At 41.1% G+C, this 27,464-nt stretch overlaps 1 protein-coding gene across 1 annotated transcript in view; it reads left to right on the top strand.

The window, feature by feature from the left end:
• LOC122802152 (putative protein TPRXL) overlaps positions 1-27,464 on the top strand; it is a 992,304-nt gene that overhangs the window by 872,968 nt on the left and 91,872 nt on the right. Inside the window, exon 19 of the mRNA XM_044071829.1 lies at positions 16,254-16,348. Coding sequence (XP_043927764.1) covers positions 16,254-16,348 — 95 coding nt within the window. The remainder of the gene's footprint in view (positions 1-16,253; positions 16,349-27,464) is intronic.

Below are 27,464 nucleotides of genomic sequence, written 5' to 3'. Positions count from 1 at the left end.
TTAGGTTACCTGGCATTTGCTCACTGACACTTTTATATCAGTCAGCAGTTGTAGGTAATGTCAGTACACCCTCACTCCCCACTGGACCTTGTTTTCAATCATTAGTGATTACAGAGTTCACAATAGTATTCTAGCATGTCCAGAGGTCAGTTGTCAGTTCCCTGCCAGTCCAGCTGGTGAGTGTGGTACTCCAGAGACAATGTTAGAACAGATGCATGTACACAGACAACCCCCTCATCCTAACAACAAATTCAAACTCATGTGAGTGATGCAACCATATACCAGACTGGAGGCTAGGCTCTGTCTACTCAATACCACCATAACCAGTCAGGTGGCAAAAGGGATCACTCACTACACTTCCAGTCTCACGTAGACCTACCACAACAGTGGACCTAACACATGATCACACATGATCATACTTGTAGGCTCAGACCACAGCTCTGCCTATGCAGCAGAGACCTCCTAAGCAGACATCCAGGCAACCACTACCACATAAACGAACATGTGCAACACATATCACACAAAGCCAATGTGCTGAACACTCACAGCCATTAACAGTTAACAACACACCTCATACACCTGTACTAGGTGCCTCTATCATCAGGCACACTCACATCACGTTCACCAGGCTTAACGAGGTGAGGGTCACGGTGTGCAGCCTGTCAGGCACTATGACCTGCCACATAACACAAACACTCAGGTAACCCCAAGGCAGGTACAGGTATGACTCAGTCAATGTCCATGCTGCTGTGAATGGCCTGACACATTCCTCCCTGGACTACATGACATGAGACATTACAGAGCTCTCTGAGCACGTAGCCCGAGACAGTTTGACCCTGACCTTGAGTAGCATCCTACCCTCACCTAGAACGATGCCACAATATCAAGGCACGATGATCCCTTCCAACAATTGACTGACATACTGGTGTCATTCACAGGTGTGCCAATGCCTGCCATCTTGGGGTGGTATGCTTTGCTAGGGACAGCTTGCACCTGTCACCACAGTCCTATTGACATTTGGCGGAGCCTCCTGCTACACCCATAGTGCCTGTAATAGGCAAGGCTCATAAGGCAAACCCACATCCATTTGTATCACAAAGGATGAGGAAGTAAGAGTGATGCTACTCAACACTGGACGTCTAGACCCAAGGATGCACGCACTCAAAACCCTACCTAGCATTCTGGACATCGATATCTGTGGAACTACTGCATCATATGCACAACTGGCCTTGTGTTCTAAGCTATGGAAGTGTTAGTTATGGCCCACATGTACAACAATATTACATATGTTTATATTTCATGACTATGTACACACAACCTATCTCATGGACATATACCTATAGATAGTGAACTATGATACATTTGGAGGTGTCACAGTATACACAGGATTAACCTGCTACTTTGCATTACCTGTGTTTGTGGCAGCTGTTGCTGTGCCAGTGGTGCTGCTTGCTGCTTGCTCCTTGCTGCTTGCTGCTTGCTGCTGCTTTTGCTGCTGGCAGTCCTAATATTTGTTTGGTTGTTTGGTTGTTTTCTCTGTCTCTCTCTCTCTCTCTCTCTCTCTCTCTCCGTAGTGTTTGTGCAATGAATGTATTGCATGAGTGTAGTGTGGGTACTCAATGCTTTTGTAGGTATCTGCATAGGTCCATGTGATGGCCTCTGCACCAATTGTAAGGCAGCATTTGCTAATTTCATGCAGCTGGGTGTGTACTGATTGCATGTCTCACTGTGATTTCAGGACACTGCTATAAAAGGGTATGTGAGATAGGCGTTGCCCTTTCAGATTGTAGGGCGTGGACCATGCTGGTATGCTGTTGACAGTGTTTTGTGAGTGTGAAGGTTAGTACATCTCCCATGCTTCATGCTGTGTTGTAGATTCAGGTTGCTGCATTTATCTTGCCTGTTCCTGTAGTGAGTGTGTATGCATACTGACACCTACAACTATATGTCATATGTATTGCTATATAAATATATATATATCTGTGTACATATACATACTTTCATATATGTACATTAGCTGACATTATTGGGTACAAGCTAACAATTAGCAGGGCTGTTTCTGTTAACACTACACTAGTATGGGAATCCAGTAATTGGGACTATAAAAGTCTGCATGACATGCTTTGGGTAGTAGACATACTATATTGCCTTTATCTTCATTCCTACTATTACATGTTCCACTTATTTAGCACTATATTCCTGTATGAGAGTCATGGCTTAGTGGTAGGTCATACAGACTAGTGTTACAATGGTCTTGTGGTAGGGCCTACTAGTATGCTCATATTCTGCTTTTGAGTTGAGTATAGGGCCTATCAATCAAAGTGCTGGAGGCACCTTTAAGCAGTTAAAGGGCTTAGTAGGTCTCACAGGAGCCAGGCTGTGTTGCAGATTCTGGTTGCTGCATATATCTTCACTGTTACTATGTACAAGCTAACAGGTAGCAGGGCTGTTTCTGTTCACACTGAACTAGTATGGGAATCCAGTAATTTGGCCATTAAAACTCTACCTGACATGCTTTGGATAGTACATCTCCTATATTGCCTTTATACTGATTCCTACTATTACATGTTATATTTATTTTAGCACTGTGTTCTTGTGAAGCAGGCATGGCTTAGTGGTAGGTCATACAGACTAATGTTACCAAGGTCCTGGGTTCGAGACTGACAGTGGGAATTTTTTTTACTTTGCAAACTTTCAAACTGAGTACAGGACCTGTCAATCAAAGTGCTGAGGCCACCTTTAAGCAGTTAAAAGGGTAAGTAGGTCACACAGGGGTCAGGCTGTGTTGCAGATTCAGGTTGCTGCAATTATGTTCACTGTTTCCTGTAGTGAGTGTGTATGGCTACTGAGACCTACGACTATATTTCATATGTATTAATATATATTTATATATATGTATGTGTAGATATACATACCTTCACATATGTACATTACCTTACGTTATTATGCATAAGCTAACAGGTAGCAGGGCTGTTTCTGTTCACACTGAACTAGTATGGGAATCCAGTAATTTGGCCATTAAAACTCTACCTGACATGCTTTGGATAGTACATCTCCTATATTGCCTTTATACTGATTCCTACTATTACATGTTATATTTATTTTAGCACTGTGTTCTTGTAAAGCAGGCATGGCTTAGTGGTAGGTCATACAGACTAATGTTACCAAGGTCCTGGGTTCGAGACTGACAGTGGGTATTTATTTTTCTTTCCAGACTTTCAAAATGAGTACAGGACCTGTCAATCAAAGTGCCATAAAGGCACTTTTAAGCACTTTAAACCAGGTCTGCGCTGGTTTGCGCAGAGCTCACGCATGCGCACTGGCGGTGAGCCCCGCTAACACAAGCGCACACCCGCGCTAATTTCTTTGAAAGAAAAGAAAAAGGGGTGACAGGAAAGTGGTGAAAAGGGGTCACAAAGAGGGTAAGACAGTAGGGAAACAAGCGTGGGATTTGCAGGAGGGATGTAGGTAAGGCCCATAGATGCCCATGTCTTTGGCAGCAACAGCTGTGCATTTCCATGTATTTTGGTGAGACATTGGAAACCTTTCACCCCTGAGAGAGGTGTCAGGACAACATTAATATTTGTTGTAGAGCCAATTGTAATTAACTGTTTCAATGTCATGCAGACATGTGTGCGACATGGACAGCTATGTATGGGGCGTAATTTTTTTGTGGGTACAGAGTGCCCCTTTTTTTTTTTTTCAGGTGAGAGTGGTATGTCAGGTGAAGGAAGTCGGTATAGCTGGGTAGGTAGGTTGGGTAGGTTAACAGACAAGACAGACAAGATGCATACAGGGGCGGTGTATGACACACGTGGGGGGGTTACACAATTGACGGGGACGGTGGTTGGGATTTCCAAGATGCATGAGCCCACAGATGGCAACAGTGGAACTGATATCCCCACCCATAGGCAGTTGCCACTGTTCCTTCACAGCCCAGGACGGGGCTGTGCTGGGGGCTGTGTAGGTGGGGCAATGGCCGGGGCCATTAGCTGTGCCACACGAGCCTCAAGCTGGCGTAGGGGCCCAAGAACAGTGTCTTGGATCTCCCTTCGCACCACAAACCGGACACCGTGGAGGGTGAGTGGACAAACCCCTCCGGCCACACTTGCAGAGGGGGGACGGGCCCCATCCCCTGCAGCGCTTCCACCCGAAGGTGGCACAGGGCCACCGGAGGGGGGTCCGGCCTGGGCACTAGTGCCAGGTGCAGTCACCAGCTGAGGTGGGAGAGGTGGGTCCGCTGGGACCTGCCTTCCCAAGCGTTCTAGGTTTGTGAGTAGTTATGTTAGTTTGGGTTAGTGGCATTGTATTCCATTCAGATTAGTTGTAACAGCATGCATTGTTATTCCCATCAAACAAACACCCAGATATTGACACCATTGAACAAGGGGCATATCAATATCACATGCATTATTTGAACAGAAATACACAGTCAAACAACATGCAGGGTTGATTAATGGCAACAGGCCATTAGATTTGCAGGTATGAACAGGGCACATGCACGAACAGACATGCATATATTTTTGAAACGGACAAATGTCCATGATTAATGAAATGTTCACATACCATTATTTAGTGGGTGTTGTTATATGGAATTATAGGGTTGGGCGGAGATAGAAAGTGATGACACATTCATATGTTACACATTGATTTACATTTGTAATAGGTACACAATTAAGTTGAGGCTGATGTTTCAAAATAAATTTTATTTGACTGTCAAGCTACACCTGTTACAAATACATCACTATCCTACTTATTTTGAATTTGATCAGATACATCATCCTGCTACACTTTGATGACAGGACAGGGGACAACTATGGCTGTTTAGTCTGTCAGATAATCATTCATTCTATCTGCAAATTGTTTACTGTGATCACCATATACAGCATTTGGCCTAGACATTCCAGATTCTGACACACTGAAATCAGTTTGGGATATTAAGTTGTACTTCCCACATGCATTTAGTTCTGTAGAAACACACTGGGGCTCATATATTCAGGGGTTATTACTACTTTATTTATTCATACATGACCCTTTCTGTCACTCTCACACATCCTGCAACTTCTCAGTTCAGGTTGCTACTTCTAGGCTTTGTTCACATGTTAGACTGGTGGTGATTCAAACACTTTCCAACAGCCTCACTTCTGTCATGATTCAGCATTTCAACAGGGGATATATCTCACATTTGACTACCTCAGATTCTGAAGCTGTACTCTTGAGACTACTGCAGGTTACACTATTTTAATTAATGGTGGGACATCTGTATTACAGCACTGTTTAATTCTATCAATTATATTTCCAGTTACACTTGCATACTGATGAACTTGTTGCAGCCATACCTGCAGACTTTCAAATCTTGCTTGCACATTATATTACTTTTAATCAATACACTGCAGTGTTCTGATACATGCTACAGTATTATATTTATTTACAAGTACTGGGTGGGGTTACTAGCCTGCATGGTGGCGCATCCGCACCAGCCTACGGGCATGCACCTCGCGATTCATAGAGCGGACACCTGCAGCTGTAATACGAAAGAAGTAATATTGGACTACACATCTCCATGGTATCAGCTAGTTGAAATCCTTACATACATAAGTAAAATGTGACTTACTCAGTAGTGGGCGTTGGGCATATCCCGGTCCTCCTGGATCCATTCGGTCAACTGGTCTTGCTTGCATCGCTTCAGGTCCGCATGGTGGTGACGGACCTGCTCACCAGTGCGTGGAATGCCAGTAGCACTGGTCAGATCACGAGCCAACTGGTCCCATGCCTCTGCCCTATATGCTCCCCATGAGACCTGGCCCTGCATGAGTTGGGCCTCGTGATGATGGACAAGGAGCCAGACCATGTATCTGGACTCCTCAACGCCCCAATGCTGTGCTCGAAAGCAACGTCCCTCACCTACTCCACTCATTCTGACTGCAGCTGTGTTCTACAATCGTTTCTGCTGTGTATTCCCGCCTATGGGGCTTATATATGCCGCTTTTCCCGCACATTTCTCTGATTGGCCGTTTTGGAATTGTATCTACTTCACTGAAAATGCTTTCTCATGCTCCATTCTGGATTTTATCCCATATATATGCTATTTCTGCATTTCATGGTATTGCTGTCATGGCTTAGTGGTGAAGTACATTGACTCTAGTGCATGGTATCCTGGATTCGACTCTGGCAACTGACTTTTGATTTTCCTGACAGAAATGAGTTGAGGACCTGTCAATCAAACATGCCAAAAGCACTTTTAAGCATTTAAAACCAGGTCTGCGCTCGTTTGCGCGGAGGTAACGCATGCGCACTGGCAGTTAGCTTGTGGGAGCGACGCGCAAACGGTGTGCGCTGGGATAAACCTTAATTGGCTAGTGACACACATGTTCAGCTAAGCACAGCTAGTTGCAAACGGTTTCAGCCTATTAAACTGGTGCTTAGCAACGGGCATGCAGTTTGCAGCTTTTTAAACACTACTCAGCTACGGGCACTCCGTTTCACAGCAGCTTAGCTATCTATACATTTCTGACTATTTTTATTATTGTGTTACTTCGGAATATATGCTCCATTTCATTCCATTTTACAAAAGGGAATACATTTACATTTGTACAATACTGTCAGGGGGCTTTTTAGTGCTTATTTACAAAAAAAAAAAGGTTGTTGTGGGGGCTCGAACCCTGCCTGCCTACTCTTAGGCCGGCAACTCTACCGCTAAGCTATTACTTCTTGGCTTACTTTGCATATTTAGTTCTTATATCCTTTTCCACTGACTGCTAACTGTGATTGCGCTAGTAGCACACCCGCGCACACGGGAGCACACAGTAGCAAACATTTACGGGGTTTAAAAAAAAAGGTTTTAATTTAATTTTATAACATCTCTTCACTTTATACAGTGATGGTCTATCGGGGCATGTGTTGTGTAGTGTGTTTATTCACATTTCCATGGCCTCTCTCGTGGCTGTTTACTTTCAGCCATTCTAGTCTTCCGGGGGCGTGTCCGCTTGCAGGGCTTAGTCTACAGACACGCCCCCTACTCTCTTACACGGACCGTGTAAGAGTTACTAGTGTGATTCAGCATGCCTCATGCACCTCATGCATATGCATGACATGCTGACATCACACAGTTTCACTGCAGCCTCCGTGTAAGAGTTATAACTCTTACACGGAGGCTTCCTGAATTTGGCCCATGGTCTTGATGATTCAATGCATTCATAACTTTGTATAACAGTATGTGAAGTTGAATTTCTTTCTTTCTGCGTAGGTATTTAAATAGTTTAAATTAATAAGAATTTTCTTAAAAACAATGCAGGAAGCATTTAACTTATGCTGCATATAGTCAATTATGACAGTAAATTAAAAGCTTTCCAGACATTTATAGTGAATACACCTGGTAAATATTAGTGTTATGCCACAATATTGTGGCTGCAGTTGTTCTGTGATAATTCTTCTTTGAAGTAACTGCTCAATTACTAAAATAACTGGATCATAAAATATATAATCGTCATATAAGATGAATCAGTATGTTGAATTTAGATATTAAAGACAGGATTTAATAACATGGGCTTGTGTATCAACTACTGTTTTAACTTGTCATAAATGACATACACTACATTGAACATCAAGGGGAAACATGATGATTTTCTTATATAAGTAAATATGCATAACAAGTCATGTAATTACTTTAACTTGAATTGTAGTTTTTGTAACCTGTCTTGACCATATATAATACTTAAGCGGTTACCAAGGTAACTAATGTTTTATACATGACATCAAACTAACAAAGTTGTTCAAGAGAAACAACAGAAGCCTGAACTTGAAACGTCACAGACTCTAACAATCATATTCTGAACAAATGGTATTAAATTGACAATAGACATTCAGTTTAATAACATGGACTTGTGTATAATAACACTACTGTTTTAACTTGTCATAAATGACATACACTATATTGAACATCAAGAGGAAGCATGATGATTTTCTCATATAAGTAAATGTGTATAACAAGTCATATAATTGCTTTAACTTGAATTGTAGTTTTCTATCCCATCTTGACCATACATAATACTGAAGTTGTTACCAAGATAACTAAAGTTTTATACGTGACATCAAACTGAGAAAGTTCTTCAAGGGAAGCAATAGAAGCCTGAACTAGAAATGTCACAGAATGTAACCTAGGATTAAATGTATTGAATTCAGCCAGTGGGGCCATGTGTCATACAGATGTCCACAGAGGCAAGTGGGGAACAAAAAGTGAGAGAGCCAGTAAGTGAGGAAGACAAAATGCCAATAGTAGGTTGTCTTGAGACAACAGGGATACCTAACTACCATCTTGCAGATGTTCTGATAGGAAGGATTTGGATGTGGCAGTACCATATGTTTATTCAGTTACATGCAGTCAGGCTAGGAGGCAAGCATGTGGGTCTGGTAGCCTGAGGGAGACCCAGACAGACTGCATACTTGCAGCCAGGACTGGTGAGGTGGTTGCTTCAGGGAGGGGGCTACTCTGTAGCAGTGAGACTGAATGTGAACCCCAGCTGTTTGCGGGTACTGATGTTCCCTTGGACAGAGTGACTGCAAAGGTAGATGTGAGTAGTAGTACCCAGGCTGACAGCGAGGCACCACTGTTAGAGGATGCCAGACTTCATGTGGAAGGGGAGATGGGAAGGGTTACAAAGTGACAGTTGAGGCAGGCTCAGCTCTAAGACCCTACATTGCAAGGCCTGAGGCAGGTAGCTAGTAAGGCACCTGATTCTCAATGTAAGGGTGATTCTGTATACTGGGGCAGAGGGTTACTCTGTATAGAGTGGACCCCTGAGGTAGGGCTAGAAGGTGAGAGGATACAGCAGTTGGTAGTGCCTAGAGCCTACCATCTGGCACTTCTAGCCATAGCCTATGATATTCCCTTTTCAGGTCATATGGGCATAAAACATACAGAGACATATTATGCAAAATGTCTATTGGCCTAGAATTTCCAAAGCTGTAACAGGGTACTGCAGGACATGTGAGCAGTGCCAAAAGGTAGGCAAGGCAGGAGACAAGGTGAGAGCTCCTTTGATGCCTTTGCCTGTGATTGAGGAGCCATTTCAGAGGGTAGCCGTGGATATTGTGGGACCTCTGAGTACCCCAAGTTCCACAGGTAAAAAGTATGTCCTAGTTGTAGTGGATTATGTTACACAATACCATGAGGCAGTGGTTCTGTTCTCCACTGAGGCAGAAAAGGTGGCAAGTGCTTTGTTAGAGATTTTCAGCAGGGTAGGTTTCCCAAAAGAAATACTGACTGACAGAGGTGCCAGTTTCATGTCAGACCTGCTGGCTTGTCTGTTGAAGTACTGTGGGGTGAAAGCACATGAAGACCACCCCCTACCATCCCCAGACTAATTGTTTGTTGAGAGGTTAAACTCTACAAATCAGGTCCATGCTATGGGCATTTGTAGACCAGTTTAAGAGGGAGTGGGACAACTATTTGCCCCATCTGTTGTTTGCTTAGAGAGAGGTTCCCCAGGAATCCACAGATTTTTCACTCTTTGAGTTGCTGTATGGGCGTAGGGTGAGTGGACCTCTAGATTTAATTTGAGATGAGTGGGAAGGTGAGTGTGAGCCTCCCAAGGAGTCTGTTGTGGCATATGTCCTAAACCTCAGGACAAGGCTCAGGGAACTCATGGAACTGGCCCAGGAGAACCTGGCAGAAGACCAACAACAGAAAAAGGTGTGGTATGACAGGAATGCTCGAGCTAGAGAGTGTGTTGTGGGGTAGCATGTAATGGTTCTCATTCCTGTCAGACACAACAAGCTGCAAGCAGCTTAGGTGGGATCCTACAAGGTGGTAAGAAAGGTAAGTGATGTTAACTACATGGTGGAACTGATAGGCAGGAGGCAGGGGCATAAATTGTACCATATTAACATGATAAAATCATACCATGATAGGGAGGCCCTTGTGCTGAGCATTTGCAATGGATTACAGGAGGAGTCTGAGGGAGATCTGGTGACTGATGATCTCAGTGAGGTGCAGACTGACACCTCAGTGGAAGGGGTAGCAGTGTCCCACCAGCTATCTTCTACCCAAGTTCAAGAAATCCGAGCAGTGTTACAGGAGTCTGGGGACATGTTCACTGGGAAACCAGGGTGCACCCACCTGATGCAGCACCAGGGGGTTACAGAACCCCAAAGGCCTATTAGGCAGGCCCCTTATAGGGTGCCTAAGAGAGTCAAATAGACTCTGAGGGAGGAGACACAGGAGATGTTGGAACTAGGGGTGATTCAAGAGTCCAACAGTCCCTGGGCCTCCCCAGTGGTGCTGATGCCAAAGAAGGATGGCAGAACCAGGTTCTGTGTGGACTACAAGAAATTAAATAGTCACACAGAGTCAGATGCTTACCCTATGCCTAGGACAGATGAGGCCCTAGAGCAGCTGGGTGGGGCTAAGTATCTTACAACCATTGATCTTACCAAGGGTTATTGGCAGGTGCCCTTGACTCCCAGTGCTAAAGAGATGTCAGCCTTTGTGACTCCTTTTGGCTTGTAGGAGTTCACAAAGATGTCCTTTGGGATGAAAAATGCCCCAGAAACTTTCCAGAGGCTGGTAGATCATATCCTAGCAGGAGGGGTTGCCTTTGCTTACCTAGATGATATTGCCATCTACAGCCATTACTGGCAAGACCACCATCAGCATGTCAGGGAGGTGCTGGGCAGACAACAGAGGGCAGGGTTGACCATTAAGCTGAGCAAATGTCAGGTGGGTATGGCAGAGGTCTCCTACCTGGAGCATAGAGTGGGGAGTGGTAAGATCAGGCCACAACCTACCAAAATCGAAACCATTCAGGCATGGCCTGCACCTATTACCAAAAAGCAGGTGAGGGCATTCATAGGGACAGCAGGATATTACAGAAAGTGTGTCCCCATTTGTAGTATCATAGCTACTCCCCTCACAGACTTGATAAAGAACTGGCCAAATAAGATAGTATGGACCCCAACATATGGGCAGGCATTCCAGGAACTTAAGGAAGCTTTGGGAGGACCCCCAGTGTTAGCCAGTCCAGATTACACCAAATAATTTGTTGTGAAGGTGGATGCTTCGAACCATGGGGTGGGGGCTGTACTTAGCCAGATTTCTTCAGAGGGAGAAGCGCACCCAGTGGTTTATCTCAGTCGTAGGCTCCAACCCAGGGAGGAATGCTATGTAGCTGTAGAAAATGAATGTCTAGCCATAGCGTGGGCACTGCAGAACCTTCATCCTTATCTGTATGGAAAAAAAATCGCTGTAGTAACAGATCATAACCCCCTAACATGGTTACACAGAGCCAGCCAGCAAAATGCCAAGTTGCTAAGATGGAGCCTAGGGTTGCAAGCATTTGTCAGTGCAGCACCACAGTGGGATTAGCAATGCCAATGCAAATGGGCTCTCAAGACAGGGAATGAGGTAAGGTATATTCAGATAGTCCTAACCCTCTCAAGCAATGTTTCTCAAGTTTCACTTGAAAAACTAGCTTGAGTTTCCCATGGGGGAGATGTGTAAAGATAGGTGAAAGCTGCCAGCCTAGCCAGATAGAATTTTGTAGATAATTCTGTCATTTGTAAATATTAATATAAGCCACAGGCTTGTTCTCTTAAATGGGAAAAAATGGTGTTAAACGTGGAACTGCTAAAATGTAACAACAGTGCACTCTGGTGTAACAAAGCTGACAAGTCAATTCTTTGATGTCAAAACTCTGAGCCGATATGTCTGGGTGAAGGAATTCTGCCTATTGTTTTGAGGCCAGAGTTAATGGCTAGAATTTGCATGTATAATTTCTTTTATTGCTCTGGTTCATGACCAGCTGCAAGATCAAAGGGGCTATTAACCTCTAAGAGTCTGATAGCCTGCGAACCAGAAAGACATGATGTAATCTGAAATGAATCTGTGGTACTGTGTTATCAATTTAAGGACAGAAAGAATGAGAGCATTGGAACATTTGTCTTGAGAACATCCAGCATCACCAGCACTGCCTGTATCTATATGTAAGTAAGATTTTAGAACTGTGTTTTCTATTAGCTGTAGCTAGGGAATAGGTAGATTAGATTAGTTTGTTTTTCTGTGATGTCAAAACTTTTCTACGGTATTATTTTAAGTATTTTTCTGTGATCTCTGAACTCTTGACTAGCACTGTGTAATAAGAAGTATTGTCTTATGTGTTTATTATTTATTATTAAATATTTTTAAACCTTTCAACTTTGGCTGTTTTGTGTAGAGATAATTTAAGCTGTAAGAGTACATTGCATGTATATAGTGATACTGTACCAAGTCACTCCAAATAAGCTTTGCTGTTCAGTCACACTTACCATTTGGATACTAATAATGCACAGTAATAATTGGACACCCTTTAATAAGGGCCTTTGAGTAGCTGATAAATATTAGTGGGTGGTGGCAGCTGGTACTACCATATAGTCTGGCCAGAAAGAGGGCACAGCTGGAGAATCTGTGCCAGCCTTCGTCAGTAGTGTCTATGTGGTTGTATATAACTCTTATCTCAAAGTGTGTGTGTGTGTGTGTGTGTCAGCTACTTGGGCAGGGAAATGAATCACTAGTTGGACAGAGAGGGTGCTGGAGGTTTTAGCTTGCCCACTAAGCTGATACCTGGACCCTATAGCTGTGCCAGTGGTGAGTCTGATTGGGGACATGGAGACAAAGGGAAAAACCAGTCCCAGACTGACTGTGATCTCTGTGTGCTTTTAAGGGAAATTGTACTTTACTGTATGTGTATTTATTATCCTTTCCCTATATGGCCACCTCTCACTGGTGTTAGTGGTGAGGATTGAGGCTCCTTGATTGCTGGGCCAGTATACGAGAGTCACAGTAACAATCACATTCTGAACAAATAGTATTAAATTGACACTAATCACTCATTTTAACCTTTGCTGATTATACAAAATAGAACATTGCCATTTAAATCTAAAAACTTTCAGTAAATATCATAAAATGGCAATTTATGAATATGGAAAGGGAACTTGTAATCATTAATCTAAATAAGTGAATTTGTTGTTTTTAACCTATAATTTCATTAATTTTATAATAAGAAATGACAGATATGAAAATCCTTATGTGCAGGAAATGGGGAGAAGAGGGATGCACTGATAGTTAAAATGCACTTTCATCAGTGTTCACATAAAACAAACTTGATGCTTTAAGTAAATTAGCAACAAACAAAGTGATTACTTAAATGCTGGCAAATAATCAAATATAACTTCTGATATATCCAGTAAAATATATTGTATTATAAACATTAGGTATAAAAATTACCATCTATTTATATTAAGTAATAAGTTTTGAAAGTCTTCATCAGTAAGGGTGAATATGTTAAATAACTGTGCTATAATCTTTTACTGAGGTTTTATATATGATGCATCCTATTTTACTGTGATTGAATTGCTTGTCATCTATCTTTCATGTAAATATTAATTGCTTATACAATAATTAGACATTTATATTGTATTATAATTCTGTCTAATCTAAATAATACTATATCTGTTCAGAATAACATAAATATTGCTTGTTGCTATTACAGATATTCTCCATATGATAATTCAATTTATGGAGCTCATGTTCTGGATTGCCAGGGTATGAGTGATAATCTGATGGACATAGGTTTATCCAACAAGAAATAATACTGACAGACATTTAGTTATTGAAAAGTTATAAAATAATAAAATGATAATAAATATAAAATATTTAAAATAGAACTAAAATTATAATTAAAAAAATAAAATCTTCCCAAGGCTACTATTTAGTCAACACATCTATATGTGATGTCACCAGATGTTTAACACTGATACTTGTTCCTATAAAAGTGCCCATCAAGAGAATAAAACCCTGTAGTTGAGTATGACTATATTCTAAAATTGCAAGATGGCAGTCTTATAGTTTTTTCTGCTTGTCTTTCTCACAGAAGATTTGGCTGCTTGAATAGTTCTCTCCATTAAGCTGGGGATAATGGGAAGTGTACATTATGTGTGTAATTTACTAATCATGGACAAAAACTTTCTGAATTCCTAACTTTTCTGTTCAGAACTGCTACTAGACATGAGAACATCATATGTCCTCTCTCTTGATAACACAGCCTTTAAATCCTTAGTCACACTTCCTTGTGTTATATCTGATGGTCTGAATATTTCATAGATCTTGGAGTAATAATCCAGACATATCAGATGCAAGGCTTCTTTGAAGTGGAACAAATCTGTCCCCTCACTGCTCCATGGACAGTCTAGACCTGGCTATGCTTGCATTGCTTCCTTTGGCTTGATGGTGGGTGCTGAAGATGAATAAATACTGTGTTACTTGTTCTCAGTTGATGTTCTTTGCTAAAACATTGCCGCTGGTATTCATAAATGTAGTGTGCAGAGGTATCCAAGATCTCAGCGCACTATATCTTCTATGCTGACATTCTGGATCTTGATTCATGGACATGAATTGAGGTCCTTAATGGTGGTATATAAATGTCTGCTGTACTTTATGAATTACACACAAGAGCAGATTGTAAACAATGGTGCATAACACACTCCTGTGTCCATTTCATTCCTGTCTCCTTCAGCATGACTGTGCAGCGCAGTAAACGATACCTATGTGCAAAATATGCTAAGCATGTGTTCGGCCAGCACTGCTGATTGTGATTCTTAAGGATATCACTGTCATTAGGCGTAATGACAAAGCTAAGCTCATTGCTGTAATATAGTATGGAGGGTATCTGGTTCCATCCAGCCTCCCATTTCCAGAAACTTGCCAGACTCGCAGAGTGTAGCGGGAGCACAGTTTGATTAAGTTAGCAGGTTATCCTGTACTGCTAGGATTTCTATTGCCAGTAGGGATTTTCCTACCATTGAAATTTTGGGAAGTTTTGTTTAATGGTGCTAACATATTGCTCACAATGTGTGTAGAGCAGCATTCTAGCAGGAAAGAGGAATCAGTAAGCTGTCAAGTTGATCATTATGCTGTATGTAGTTGCTTTCCCATACATTACTCTGCTGGAACCAGCTAGTATTCTAGTAGCACTACATTGTTCAGCTTTTTACATGTAGTTGGGCTGATTTGCATGTCTACTCTATGCATGGAGTATAATGCTTACACAATGGGTTAAACTGCATATGTGGTCTTGGCCCATTATGTATAAATCTTTATGAAACTTTCACAGCTGGTGTTCTATATACCAGCCTGCTCCATCAGGCACAAGTGAGTAAGAAGAGCACCATATATCCCTGCCTCATCCTTTAATCTTCCCTGATGTTTTTCATGTGTCCTGTCAGAGATTTACTTTCCCATTTGTAGACTATTGTTTGATTAATCCTTGAATACAATTTAGCTCTTTCTTGAAAAAATAAGACTGTTTTATGATTTTTTGCTCAAACCAGACTTCCATTTTAATATCTTTCAGTAATGGCATTGCTACCTCAGTATCACATGTCTGTACTGTAGACCAAATTATGAAATTTCTCCATTCATGTGCTGCAGCTAACAGTACCTTTTCCAGCTTAGTGTACCTGTTTGTGTATTCCTCTATAAATTATTTTGACTCATATATATCTTTTTATATTCCCTTGTAGAATTGCAATCCTATACAATTGTGAACACGCCTTTTTACACACAGCCAGCTCATTCACAACTCAGTATTGTAATGTTGATGCATCTGTAAATAGTTTCCTGAGCATTTCAAAGCTTTGTGTGTTAACAGCTCCATTCCCAAGTTATGTCTTGAGCTAAGAACTTTCTTAGACACACAGTTACTTCAGACGTCTTGGCACAATCTTTGCAAGATACTGCAAAATTGCTAGATGCCTGTGCAATGCCTGTTAGGCCTCTGGTTTTCTTGTTTGCACAATGGCTAAAATTTGCTCTATTTCAGGTTTCTATTGCTCTGATTTTAGAATAGACATATTTATGTAAATTACATTAATAAGTCTAAGGGATTTAAGATTTTTCATTCTGATTTTAAATTTGCTGTTGTTTAGCCTTACGGCACTTGAATATGTTGGAGAACATTTTGAGCAGGAGTATACCTTGGTTGCGGATACACTACCCATGGAGTGCAATGTCACACCAGTAATATCAATAGGCACAGATGAAATGTGTAGTGTGTAACATGCAACTAGCTTTGTGAATCCATACTTTCTGTCATAAAAATCATAGTTCATGGCATTCTGCATAAATCAAGAACTGTATTTTTATTCTAGATTGTGTTTATAGCAGTACTGTTTTTATCATCTATTAAGATATGTAGTACTGAAAAGGATTTCTTTTTTTGCAGTTCTATTTCTAATTCTCTTGTGATCATTGTAAAAGTCAATGAAACTTGTCCTGTAAGCCTTCCTGCAAATTTTATGAATCCTCCAATTAATATAGGTAAGTTGTTTTAAATAAAATAATGATATAGATATGGTTTTATGCTAAGCATAAATCGAGTCCATTCCATGATTGACACAGGAGCACAAATTTTGAAGTGTTTGAAGTTTTGACCTTTAATATGTAGCTGCTCATCCACTCTCAGGCCACAGAGACTGGTCCATTCCCTAGTTAAGCTGTCTTGTTTCCTCTTGAAACAAAGGTTAGATGGCCAACCATCACACTGTTGAAACTGTTGTTTTAGATGTCAAAACCAGTGAACCCTGAACCCTGATTTAAAGATACTAACATTGGGCTCTAGACATTCAATCACATTAGTAGCTCCAATGTCTCATAATGAACCCAGCTATGTAAAAAAAGGTGTAATTTCATGTCTAAAACTACAGATTTTATTTATTTATTTATCTGATATTCATTTACCAGGTTACTCCGTTTGGGTAACATAACCGGTTTTCAGCAGAGGCCCAGGGAGAAAAGCTCCACATTTATAACTGTTTCACATACTATACAATAGGTTACTTATACGAGAAATACACAGATGGTTATTTATAGGCAGACACTAGTTATCTTTTTAATGCTAAAACATGTTAACAGGCACTTCCAGTTGTTTCTATAATACTGAAAATGTAATAGTAGAACATTTAGAGTTTCAATTCATACACAAATTGAAATAAGTTTCTTTAAGGTAATAGTATTTGCTTAGGGTGTGGTTGATTGTCATGACACAGTTAGGAGTGGTTCAGTCATTGTATTTGTCCTGTGGAAAGTATGTAATGTGTTTATCTTCCCTGTGATTGTTGGTAGATTAGTTAAGGAGGAGGAGGGGTTAGTGTAGAAAGAGAAGGTATAAGGGGGGAAAGAAGTGGATTATCTTGGAGTTAGGAATGTGCATAACCATGATTTGTTTAGGTGTTCTTTTTGGGAAGCTTTAAAGATAGGTAGGCTGGGAGTTTGCCTAATGCTAGTTGAGATGGTGTTTCATAACTTGGCGATAGAGTATGAGTATAGTGATTTTCCTGGGTCTTTGGATCTGAGTAGTCTATTTGTTTGTAGTATTGGATTAGGTCGACTAGAGAGGACAGGCAGCAGGCCTATAGACTAGGTTGTGAATTGTAGTTAAGTGTGTATGCTAACTGGTTTGGTAATTCAAGCCAATTTAGTTATTTTAGTGGTATACAGTGATGTGTATGGTTGTTGGAGTTGGTTGCAAACTTTGCCACTTTATTGTAGCATTGTTCCATTTTAGTCTTGGTAGAATTTTAAAGATTGGTTAATCTTGGTTGGAGTGGTTAGAAATTGTCTGATTCTGTAGAGGAGCCCTGGTTTTTTATATGTCTTCTAGAAATCAGATTACATCTGATATATATATATATATATATATATATATACATTCTTATGAAAGCAATCTTTTGGGGAACTCTCAAAGTCTTTACTTTGGTATTTAGGGAGTCTTTTCTGGTCTGTGTGAAAACTGTCTTTGGATACCCCGCACTTGATGTCATGCAGTCTGTTAATAATGCTCCTTTGTGTTGCCTCCAACTTGGTTTCACACCTGAGTCCTTATCTCTAAATTGAACATTCAGCTTGTCTCAAGCTGTACCAGACTTCATGTTACATTGCATGAATGCCACTTATTTATTAGATTTTTTTCCTTGCTTCTTAGCTAAGAACAGTTTAGCCCTTTTTTTAGCAAACAGAAATACATGCATCTAACTGCCTGTATTATTCCTACATATATTATAGCAACAGACATGTATATGCATCTAACTAGCAAATAGATATGCACATGCATTTATACATTTCTAAACATATCTAACAGAGGTGTATAGTTTATTGGTAAATATGTTAAACAGTAGGGGTCCTAAGATGTAGCTTTGGGGGACTCCTGTAGGGTTATGTAGGAAGGGTCTATATTACAACGTCGAACTAAAACAAGTTTGAACATTGTAATATCGAACCCTAAAGTCCAAAAGTGGAAGATAGCAAACCCACGGCACATTGACTTTTTTCCCAAGGAAAAAAAATCGGTGGGCCGTTTTCGGGGCTTTGCTATTTTGCTACTTCCTCCACTGTGGTGCAATCTCAGAGTTGGTATATGTAAGTAGGGGGGGGGAGGGTGGAGGGAACAGTCTCCCATGTTGGAGGGTGTAGTTTAAGGTTAAGTTTTTTTTGTCACAGAACAGCGTTTTTTTTTCCTTGGTTTTGCTAGGGATGGCATGATCCATGCATCCTTGTAGGTGCTTATAGAGTGCATTTGTAAAGGTTTCTGCATCTTGGTCAGCATTATCCTTTAGCATAGGGGCTGTGAAAATTACCGCCTCTGTCTGAAGTAAGGTGAAGTTTGCTTTAGAAAAGTTTTTTACTGTGGTTTCCTTAGTTGGGGGTGGTGGTGGGGTGTGGACATCCAGAGTGATTAGTTTATGGTCTGATCTAACCAGTGATGGGTTGACCTCCAGTGTGGAACACCTGTCGCCCATCTTGGTAATGATCAGGTCCAATATGTTTTCACGTCTGGCAGGGGAGTTTACCAGCTGATCCAGGGAGTTTTGATTTGATGAGTTCCAGGAAGCGTTGGGCCTGGGAGTTTGTACTCGAGTAGTTTTCCCAGTTAATGGTAGGGTAATTGAAATCGCCCAGTATCAGGGTGTTCGGTAGGACCTTCATGTTTTCCAGTATCTCCAGAAAGGTAAAGTGAAGGTCCTGAGTAATGGAGGGTGATCTGTAGCAGGCCACAATTTGCATTGCGAATTTGCCCGATGTTAGCTGCACATGGATGATCTCAGAAGCATCATGCTGTGACACTAACCTGGAGGTCTAGGTATCCTTGATGAATATGGATACACCCCCTCCTTTTGTGTTTCGGTCCGTGTTCTATGGTTGAAACGTGTGGTATGAGTTGTAGTCCGGTAGTGCTGGGATGCTCTCTGGAGCCTTGAACCATGTTTCAGTTACTGCACAGATGTTGACGTTCTCCATGCTGAGGAGTGCTTCGAACGTGTACATTTTGAGATTTAAACTCCTGGCATTGAGTAGCATAACCCTCAGTTTTTTGTTAATTGTGCTGTTTATGGAGGTGGGTTTGACTGTTGATCCTTGCCTAAAAAAGCCACTATGCAAGAGCCTTGGCCAGTAATCGAAAGCCTAGGGGTGACAGGTGGAAGCCATCTCTTGTGAAGCAATGCGGCTTGTCGGGCATGTCATCCCAGGCTGACAGACACTGGATCCCCTTTGAATGACACCAGAAGTTTAGCCAATTGTTGAAATTGATCATTTTTTCTTTATACTCAGATATCATTCTTGGTGAGAGCAGAGCGCTACTCAGGGTCAGGGTCATACCAGCCTGGGCTACATGATCAGAGAGCTCTTCCATGTCTCTTCATGTAGTCCAGGGAGGTACATCTCAGGTCATTCACACCAACATGAACAATGACAGAGTCATATTTGTACTTGTTCTGGAGTGACCTGAGTGCTTGTGTTATGTGATTGATTCTGGCTCCCGACAGGCAGCTAACAGCAACCTTCTGCTTGTCCAGCCTAGTTTGTGGGATGTCAGTGTGCCTGACTATAGAGTCCCCTATTACTAGTGTGTTAGGTATGTTATTTTGCCTTAAGGGCTATGATTGTGCGGCACACTGATTTTGTGTTTTTATGTGTTGTCTGGTTTGTGACGGGAGGTGCAGGTTGTTTGTGTGTCTGCTTTGGAGGACTCTGATGCTTTTCCAGGTTTTTATTTAGAGCCTCCGAGTATGATTTTGTGTATTTATGTGTATTTTTTGCCAGTGCTAGTTTAGTAGGTCTGTATGTGGCTGGAGGTGTGGTGCAAGTGTTAACCTTCTGCTCTTGACTGTCTGTTCCAGTCTTGGGTGGAGAGAGCTTAGCCTCCAGTTTGGCTGTATAATTGCATCTCTTGCATATGTTAGTGTTTTGTGGTAGGAGGAGAAGGTTGTCTGTGTACATGAGGCAGTAGTAGGAGGAATAGTAGGATTCCTTACATTTGCCAACTAGTTTGGTTACTCTATAGCATAGTTTTTTAAAGGCTTGGAGATTTTCTTGGGTTCTGTTATGTTTGCATTTATTTCATGCTGTGTCTGTTTGATTCATGAGGTTAATGCAGCTGGAGGTAAAGCATGTTTTTTTTTGTTTTTTTTTTTTTTGTTTTCTTTACTCTTTGTTTGTATAGGGTCAAGATTATCAAATATTTTCAGGAAGATGGTATTGAAGTATTGTATGGCATTGTTGAGGGGTAGAAATTTTAAGAGGTCCAGTTAGTTTTTAATAGTAAATTATTTAGTGTTTGTTGGTTTAGGCTTGTAGTAATTCTGCTTTTATGGTATGATTTTTGGGAGGTTGGTGGTGGCTTAGGTGGCAAAAAGCTGGAAGATGGTCGCTTAGTGAGACCGAGAGTGCACCTGAGGAGGAGAAATTGGGTGAGATACAAGGATCCAGTCTAAGGTTGAGTGGCTAGTAGTCTTTGTTAAACTTTATAGCATTGGTGATTAGTTGACTGTAGCCATACAGGTTAATACCTGTGGTGGGGAAGTTTGCAGTGATGGACTGCCATTTATTGTTCATGTCGTGTAGGATGACTTTTTATACTTTGATGTTTTCAGTAGTCCAGGGCAGTATAACTTCCAGGACTGTTATATTGTTTCCTGGTGGGATGTAGACTATGATAATACAGATTTTTTTTTAGAGTCATTAAGTTTGACATTGGTTATTAGTATTTCAGCATTATGGAATTTGGGTATACTGATAGGTATGGAGATATGTTGAGTATGGAAGGATAACCATTCTTTTTTGGTATGTCCAGTCTATATACAGTGAAGTTGGAGGGGAGTAAAATTTTGGTATCTATTATGCTGTGCTGTAGCCAGGTTTCTGTTAGGGCTAGTATATCTGGTTTATTTTGTTCTGTCCAAGCATGCAAGGAGGTTATTTTATTGCATATTCTTCTTAGCTTAACAGTAAATAGTTTTAGGCTCTTGGAGTTTGCTTGTGTGTTTGCTCTGGGGTTTGGGTGCATGTGATGGTGAGTGGTCTGTAGTAGTTTTAGTACCGGGTAAGTATATAGTAGATTGTGTTTAGTTTAGAGGTTTGGTCTTGGCAATAAAGTGGGGTTTGTTGGTAGCATTGTTTTTTATTTTGGTGTAGGAGTTATAGGGGAAAGGACAGTAAAATAGCTGAGGGATAATATTGAAGCAGAGGCTTTGTTTTAGGGGTATGTTTCTGGAGGATGTTGTAGTGTAGCTGGCTATGGCTGTATTATTTATAAATGTGACTAAGCTTAGGAATAAGAATTCTGTGAATGAAATGGAGGATGAAAGTAAATTATTGTTAAAGGTGTATAACATTGTACTGTGTGAGAGGAGGAGTAGTATTTGTCAAGTTTGATTAATTTGCATTTAACCAGTATGGAGTGGACAATTTTGAAAATTGTGCTGTTAGTTTGGTGGGAGGTAGTTTGGTTCGTTAATAGTTGATAAATGAAGTTTACATTTTCCCTTACCTACTCGTGATCTTAGAATGACCAAAATAAATTGAAAGGAAGTTGTTGAGTAACTGTTACAAGTGATGTGTTTTTTTGTGTTTTGACTTTTCACAAGAGGAATCATATTTACAGAATACATGTGTGGTTTTAGCAGAAGTATTTAATTAAATGTGTGTGTGTGTGTGTGTGTGTGTGTGTGTGTGTGTGTGTGTGTGTATATATATATATATCTGTGTGTGTGTGTGTGTGTGTCTGTGTATATATATATATATATATATATATATATATATATATATATATATATATATATATATATTTGAGAAAGCAGCCAAGACCTTTAATATTAAAGATGTAGTCCTACCAGCAGAAAGAGTCAATTGTGACAAAACTATGTCAGAAGGACAAAGAGAAAGTTGAGTGTTGGCACCAGGGAGAAGAGGAGTAAATTTATTCCAGCCATTGGAATGTCATGAAGCAGAGGTGATATTCAAGCTGATGTATCCAGCTATCTTTAGAATGTTTTTTTTCCTTGAGCATCAGTCAATTTTTGATGCAGAACATGTTAAGGATGAAGTACAAAAATTTGTCCAACAAAAAGTGAAGTATTCTATCTGAAGGGGATTCTGCTTCTTATTCTTCTGATGATAAAGCCCATAGATACTCTATGCCAGTGATACTGTTTCCCACATTTTAAAGGAAAATGCTTGAAAGACAGAAAACACATATAGAAGATGACTAGAAGAACCAGGAGTACATTAGAATGAACCAGAATGAATTTGGGAAATGGAGATAAACAGGAACAAAACTAGCAATAAAGAAATTAATAAATGTGGGATTACAAAACATACTTTACATTTGTGAAATATGATGGAACAAAAAATCCTAGAAATATTGGACTTTTTTGAGTTTGTTAAACTTGTAGGGACTGCAAAACATACGCCCTACTTCATGTCATTAATGTTTGAAAGAACATTAAGGAGAGGGGAGAAGGAAGGAAAGGGGTAACTGTAAGTAAAACAATAGTATTTATATATATGTGACCTATATTGCATGCTATAAGGTAAAGCTTTTTCAGTTATTTTTGTGTGTAATAGGGATACTAAACTAAACAAGTGCCCCTGTTTTTTTTTTTCTTGTTTACATTTTAAGAAATGTAGGCACTACATTGTAAAAAAGAGGAGAAAGCCTGGACAAAAGAGCATGATATAAGTAAAAGTGTTATGCTTTTTTAATGTTGCATAGGGGAATGACTGGATTAAAACCCTTTGCTTGATCTGGTAACAAGTTTTAAGGGAAGCATGTAAATAGAAGAACACTAAATATAATAAAAAGTTTTCCTTTAAGAAATAAATGTTCACAGCGCAGCATGAGAAGCTTGTAGAGGAAGGCAGCTGTGTATCTGGTTTTCATGTTTTTATGGAGACAAGCTGATAAGGGCAATAAAAGCAGCCAAGACATTCTTTTAGTGGTTAGGAGATCATGTTTTCTGAAAGCATTCAAGTTGTTTTCTACATCTAGGAGAAGAAGAATTATAAGAGAAAACCAAACAGTGCTTATTTGGTATAAATAGAACAGCATTTTTAACCTTGGTGTTTATCCAATAGTTTTTGTTCTATTTGTTAAAAATTTTGAATTTTTTCAACATATGACATAAACTAATTATAAAATGAATGACGCTGATGTAAGTAATAGATTCTGATGAAATCTGTGATTTCAGACAAGAGTGCTTAATATCCTGCACATAAAAAAACTTTTGGACTTTTTATCCCGCCTTGCCAGTCATCCTTTCTACACAGTGGGTTTGGTGGTGATATATATTTTTTTTGACTGGGTGACATTCTCTGATTGGTTGATTTTTTGTGTGTATTTGTTTTCTTCTTTTGTTAGATGTGACACCCATACACTGGCCCAGTAATCAAGGAGCCTCAGTCCTCACCACTAACACCAGTGAGGGGCATCCATATTGGGAAGTATAACAAATACACACACAGTAAAGTGCAATTCCCCTTAGGAGCACACAGAGATCACAGTCAGTCTGGGGCTGGTTTCTCCCTTTCTCTCCAGATCCCCAATAAGACTCCCCACTGGCACAGCTGTAGGGTGTAGATCTCAGCCTAGTGGTCAAGCTAATACCTCCAGCACCCTATCTCTCCAACCAGTGCTTTGTATCCCTGCCCAAGTTGCTGACACACACACAGACACACGCACACGCACACGCACACACACACACACTTTGAGATATGAGTTATGTACAAACACACATACACTCCTGGGGAAGGCTGGCACCAGTTTTCCAGCTATGCCCCCATTTCTGCCAGGCTATATGGTAGAAATCACTGCCACCAACCACTAATGTCATATACTAATAAGGCCCTTTCTACAATGTGTCCAATTATTACTGTGCAACATTATTATCCAAAGGGTAAGTGTAACTGAACAGCAAGGCTTATTGGAGAGGCTTGGTGAGTATCAATATATACATAGAATGTACTCTAGAGCTTAAATTATCTCAACATAAAACAGCCACAGTTGAAAGTAAAAATATTGAATAATAAAAAAAACACAATACTTCTTACTACACAGTGCTAGTCAAGAGTTCAGAGATCACAGGAAATGCTTAAAATAATGCAGTAGAATAGTTCTGACATCAGTACAGAAAACAACTAGTCTTATCTTCCTATTTCCTAGCTATATCCAAGAGCAAACACAGTTCAAAAATAAAGAGCAAGACAGTGCTGGTGATATTGGATGTTCTGAAGACAAATGCGACAAAGAGGCAAATGTCTTTGTCATTAAATTGATAGCACAGTACTACTGACATATTTCAGATTACATAATTTTTTTCTTTGGTTCCCAGGCTAACAGAAACTCTGAGTTTAGCAGCCCTTTTGATCTTGCACATAGTTGGGAAGCTACAACAATAAAAGGCATTATACATGCAAATTATAGCAATTAACTCTGGTCTCAAAACTATAGCAAGAATTCCTTCATTCAGACATCTCGGCTCCGAGTTTTGAGATCAAACAATTATACAATGCTTGACTTATCAGCTTTCCTCCAGCAGAGTGCAATCTGGTTACATTTTTAAAGTTCAGTATTTAACACCATTTCCTTCCATTTAGGAGAACAAGCCTGTGGCTTATATTAATATTTACAAATGACAGAATTATCTACAAAATTCTGTCTGGCTAGGCTGACAGCCTTCACATATCTTCACATATCCCTCCCCCCCAGAGAACTCAAGCTAGTTTTTCAAGTGACCCTTGAGAAATGTTGCTTGAGAGGGTTAGGTCTATCTGGGTATACCTTACCCCATTCCTTGTCTTGAGAGCCCATCTGTGTTAACATTGCTACTCCCACTGTGGTGCTAAACTGACATATATGCTTGCGACCCTAGGCTCCATCTTAGCAACTTGGCATTTTGCTGGCTGGCTCTGTTTAACCATGTTAAGGGATTGTGATCTGTCACTACAGTGAATTTTCTTCCATACAGATAAGACTGAAGTTTCTGCATTGCCTACACTATGGCAAGACATTCCTATCTACAGCTGCATATAATTCCTCTCTGGGTTAGAGCCTATTACTGAGATAAACCACTGGGTGCTCTTCTCCTTCTGAAGAAGTCTGGGTAAGTACAGCCCCCACCCCAAGGGTAGAAGCATCCACCTGCACAACAAATGATTTCCTGTAATCTGGACTGGCTAACACAGGGGGTCCTCCCAAAGCTTCTTTCAGCCTCTGGAATGCCTGCTCACATGCTGGGGTCCACACTACCTTATCTGGCCTATTCTTCTTTGCCAGGTCTGTGAGGGGAGCAGCTATGGTACTATAAGTGGGGATGAACTTTCTGTAGTACACTGCTGTCCCTAAGAATGCCCTCACCTGCTTTTTGGTAACAGGTGCAGGCCATGCCTGAATGGCTCCGACTTTGGCAGATTCTGGCCTGATCTTACCACTCCCCACTCTATGTCCCATGTAGGAGACCTCTGCCTTCCCCACCTCACATTTGCTGGGCTTAATGGTCAACCCTGCCCTCTGTAGTGTGCCCAGCAAGTCCCTGACATGTTGAAGGTGCTCTTGCCAGGAATGGCTGTAGATGGCAACATCACCTAGGTAAGCAAGGGCAAACTCTCCTACTCCTCCTAGGATATGATCTACCAACCTATGGAAAGTTGCTGGGGCATTTTTCATCCCAAAGGGCATTTTTGTGAACTCATACAAGCCAAAAGGAGTCACAAAGGCTGACTTCTCTCTAGCACTGGAAGTCAAGGGCACCTGCCAATAATCCTTGGCAAGATCAATGGTTGAAAGACACTTAGTCCCACCCAGCTGCTCTAGGGTGTCATTTACCCTAGGCATGTGATAAGCATCTGGCTCTGTGTGACTATTTAATTTCCTGTAGTCCAGACAGAACCTGGTGCTGCCATCCTTCTTTGGCACCAGCACCACTGGGAATGCCCAGGGCTGTTGGACTCTTGAATTACCCCTAGTTTCAACATTTCCTGTATCTCCTCCCTCAGAGTCTGTTTGACTCTCTCCGGCACCCTATACGGGGCCTACCTAATAGGTCTTTGGGGTCCTGTATCCACCTGGTGCTGCACCAGGTGGGTGCACCCTGGTTTCCCAGTGAACATGTCCCCAAACTCCTGTAACACTGCTCAGATTTCTCAAACCTGGGTAGGAGATAGCTGGTTGGACATTGCTACCCCTTCCACTGAGGTGCCAGTCCGAGCCTCACTGAGGAGATCAGTCACCAGATCTCCCTCAGACTCCTCTTGCAGTCCACAGCAAATACTCAGCACAAGGGCCTCCCTATCATGGTAAGGTTTCATCATATTAACATGGTACAATTTGTGCTCCTGCCTAGCAATTCCACCATGTAGTTATCACTTACCTTTCTTACCACCTTGTAGGGTCCCTCCCAAGTTGCTTGGAGCTTGTTGTGTCTGACAGGAATGAGAACCATTACCTGCTGCCCTACAGCATACTCTCTAGATTGAGCATTCCTGTCATACCAGACCTTTTTCTGTTGTTAGGCTTCTACCAGGTTCTCCTGAGCCAAGCCCATGAGTTCCCTGAGGCTTAGGACATATGCCATAACAGACTCCTTGTGAGATTCACAATCACCTTCACACTCATCAGAAATTAAATCTAAAGGTCCCCTCACCCTTTGCCCATACAGCAACTCAAAAGGTGAAAAACCTGTGGATTCCTGGGGAACCTCTCTGTAAGCAAACAGATGGGGCAAATATTTGTCCAACTCCGTCTTAAACTGGTCTGCAAATGTCCATAGCATGGACTTGATTGTAGAGTTTAACCTCTCAACAAGACCATTCATTTGGAGATGGTAGTGGGTGATCTTCAGGTGCTTCACCCCACAGTACTTCCACAGACAAGCCAGCAGGTCTGACATGAAATTGGCACCTCTGTCAGTCAGTATTTCTTTTGGGAAACCTACTCTGCTGAAAATCTCTAACAAAGCATCTGCCACCTTTTCTTCCTCAGTGGAGGACAAAGCCACTGCCTTAGGGTATCTTGTAGCATAATCTTTTACCACTAGGATATACTTTCCCTGTGGAACTTCAGGTACTCAGAGGCCCCACAATATCCATCGCTATCCTCTGAAAT

The sequence above is a fragment of the Protopterus annectens genome, chromosome 5.part0 (assembly GCF_019279795.1).
Source record: "Protopterus annectens isolate FY-2018-M chromosome 5.part0, PAN1.0, whole genome shotgun sequence".
In the NCBI taxonomy this organism is placed as follows: domain Eukaryota; kingdom Metazoa; phylum Chordata; order Ceratodontiformes; family Protopteridae; genus Protopterus; species Protopterus annectens.
The sequence above is the reverse complement of the archived record's forward strand: the minus strand, read 5'-3'. Positions and strand labels throughout refer to the sequence as shown.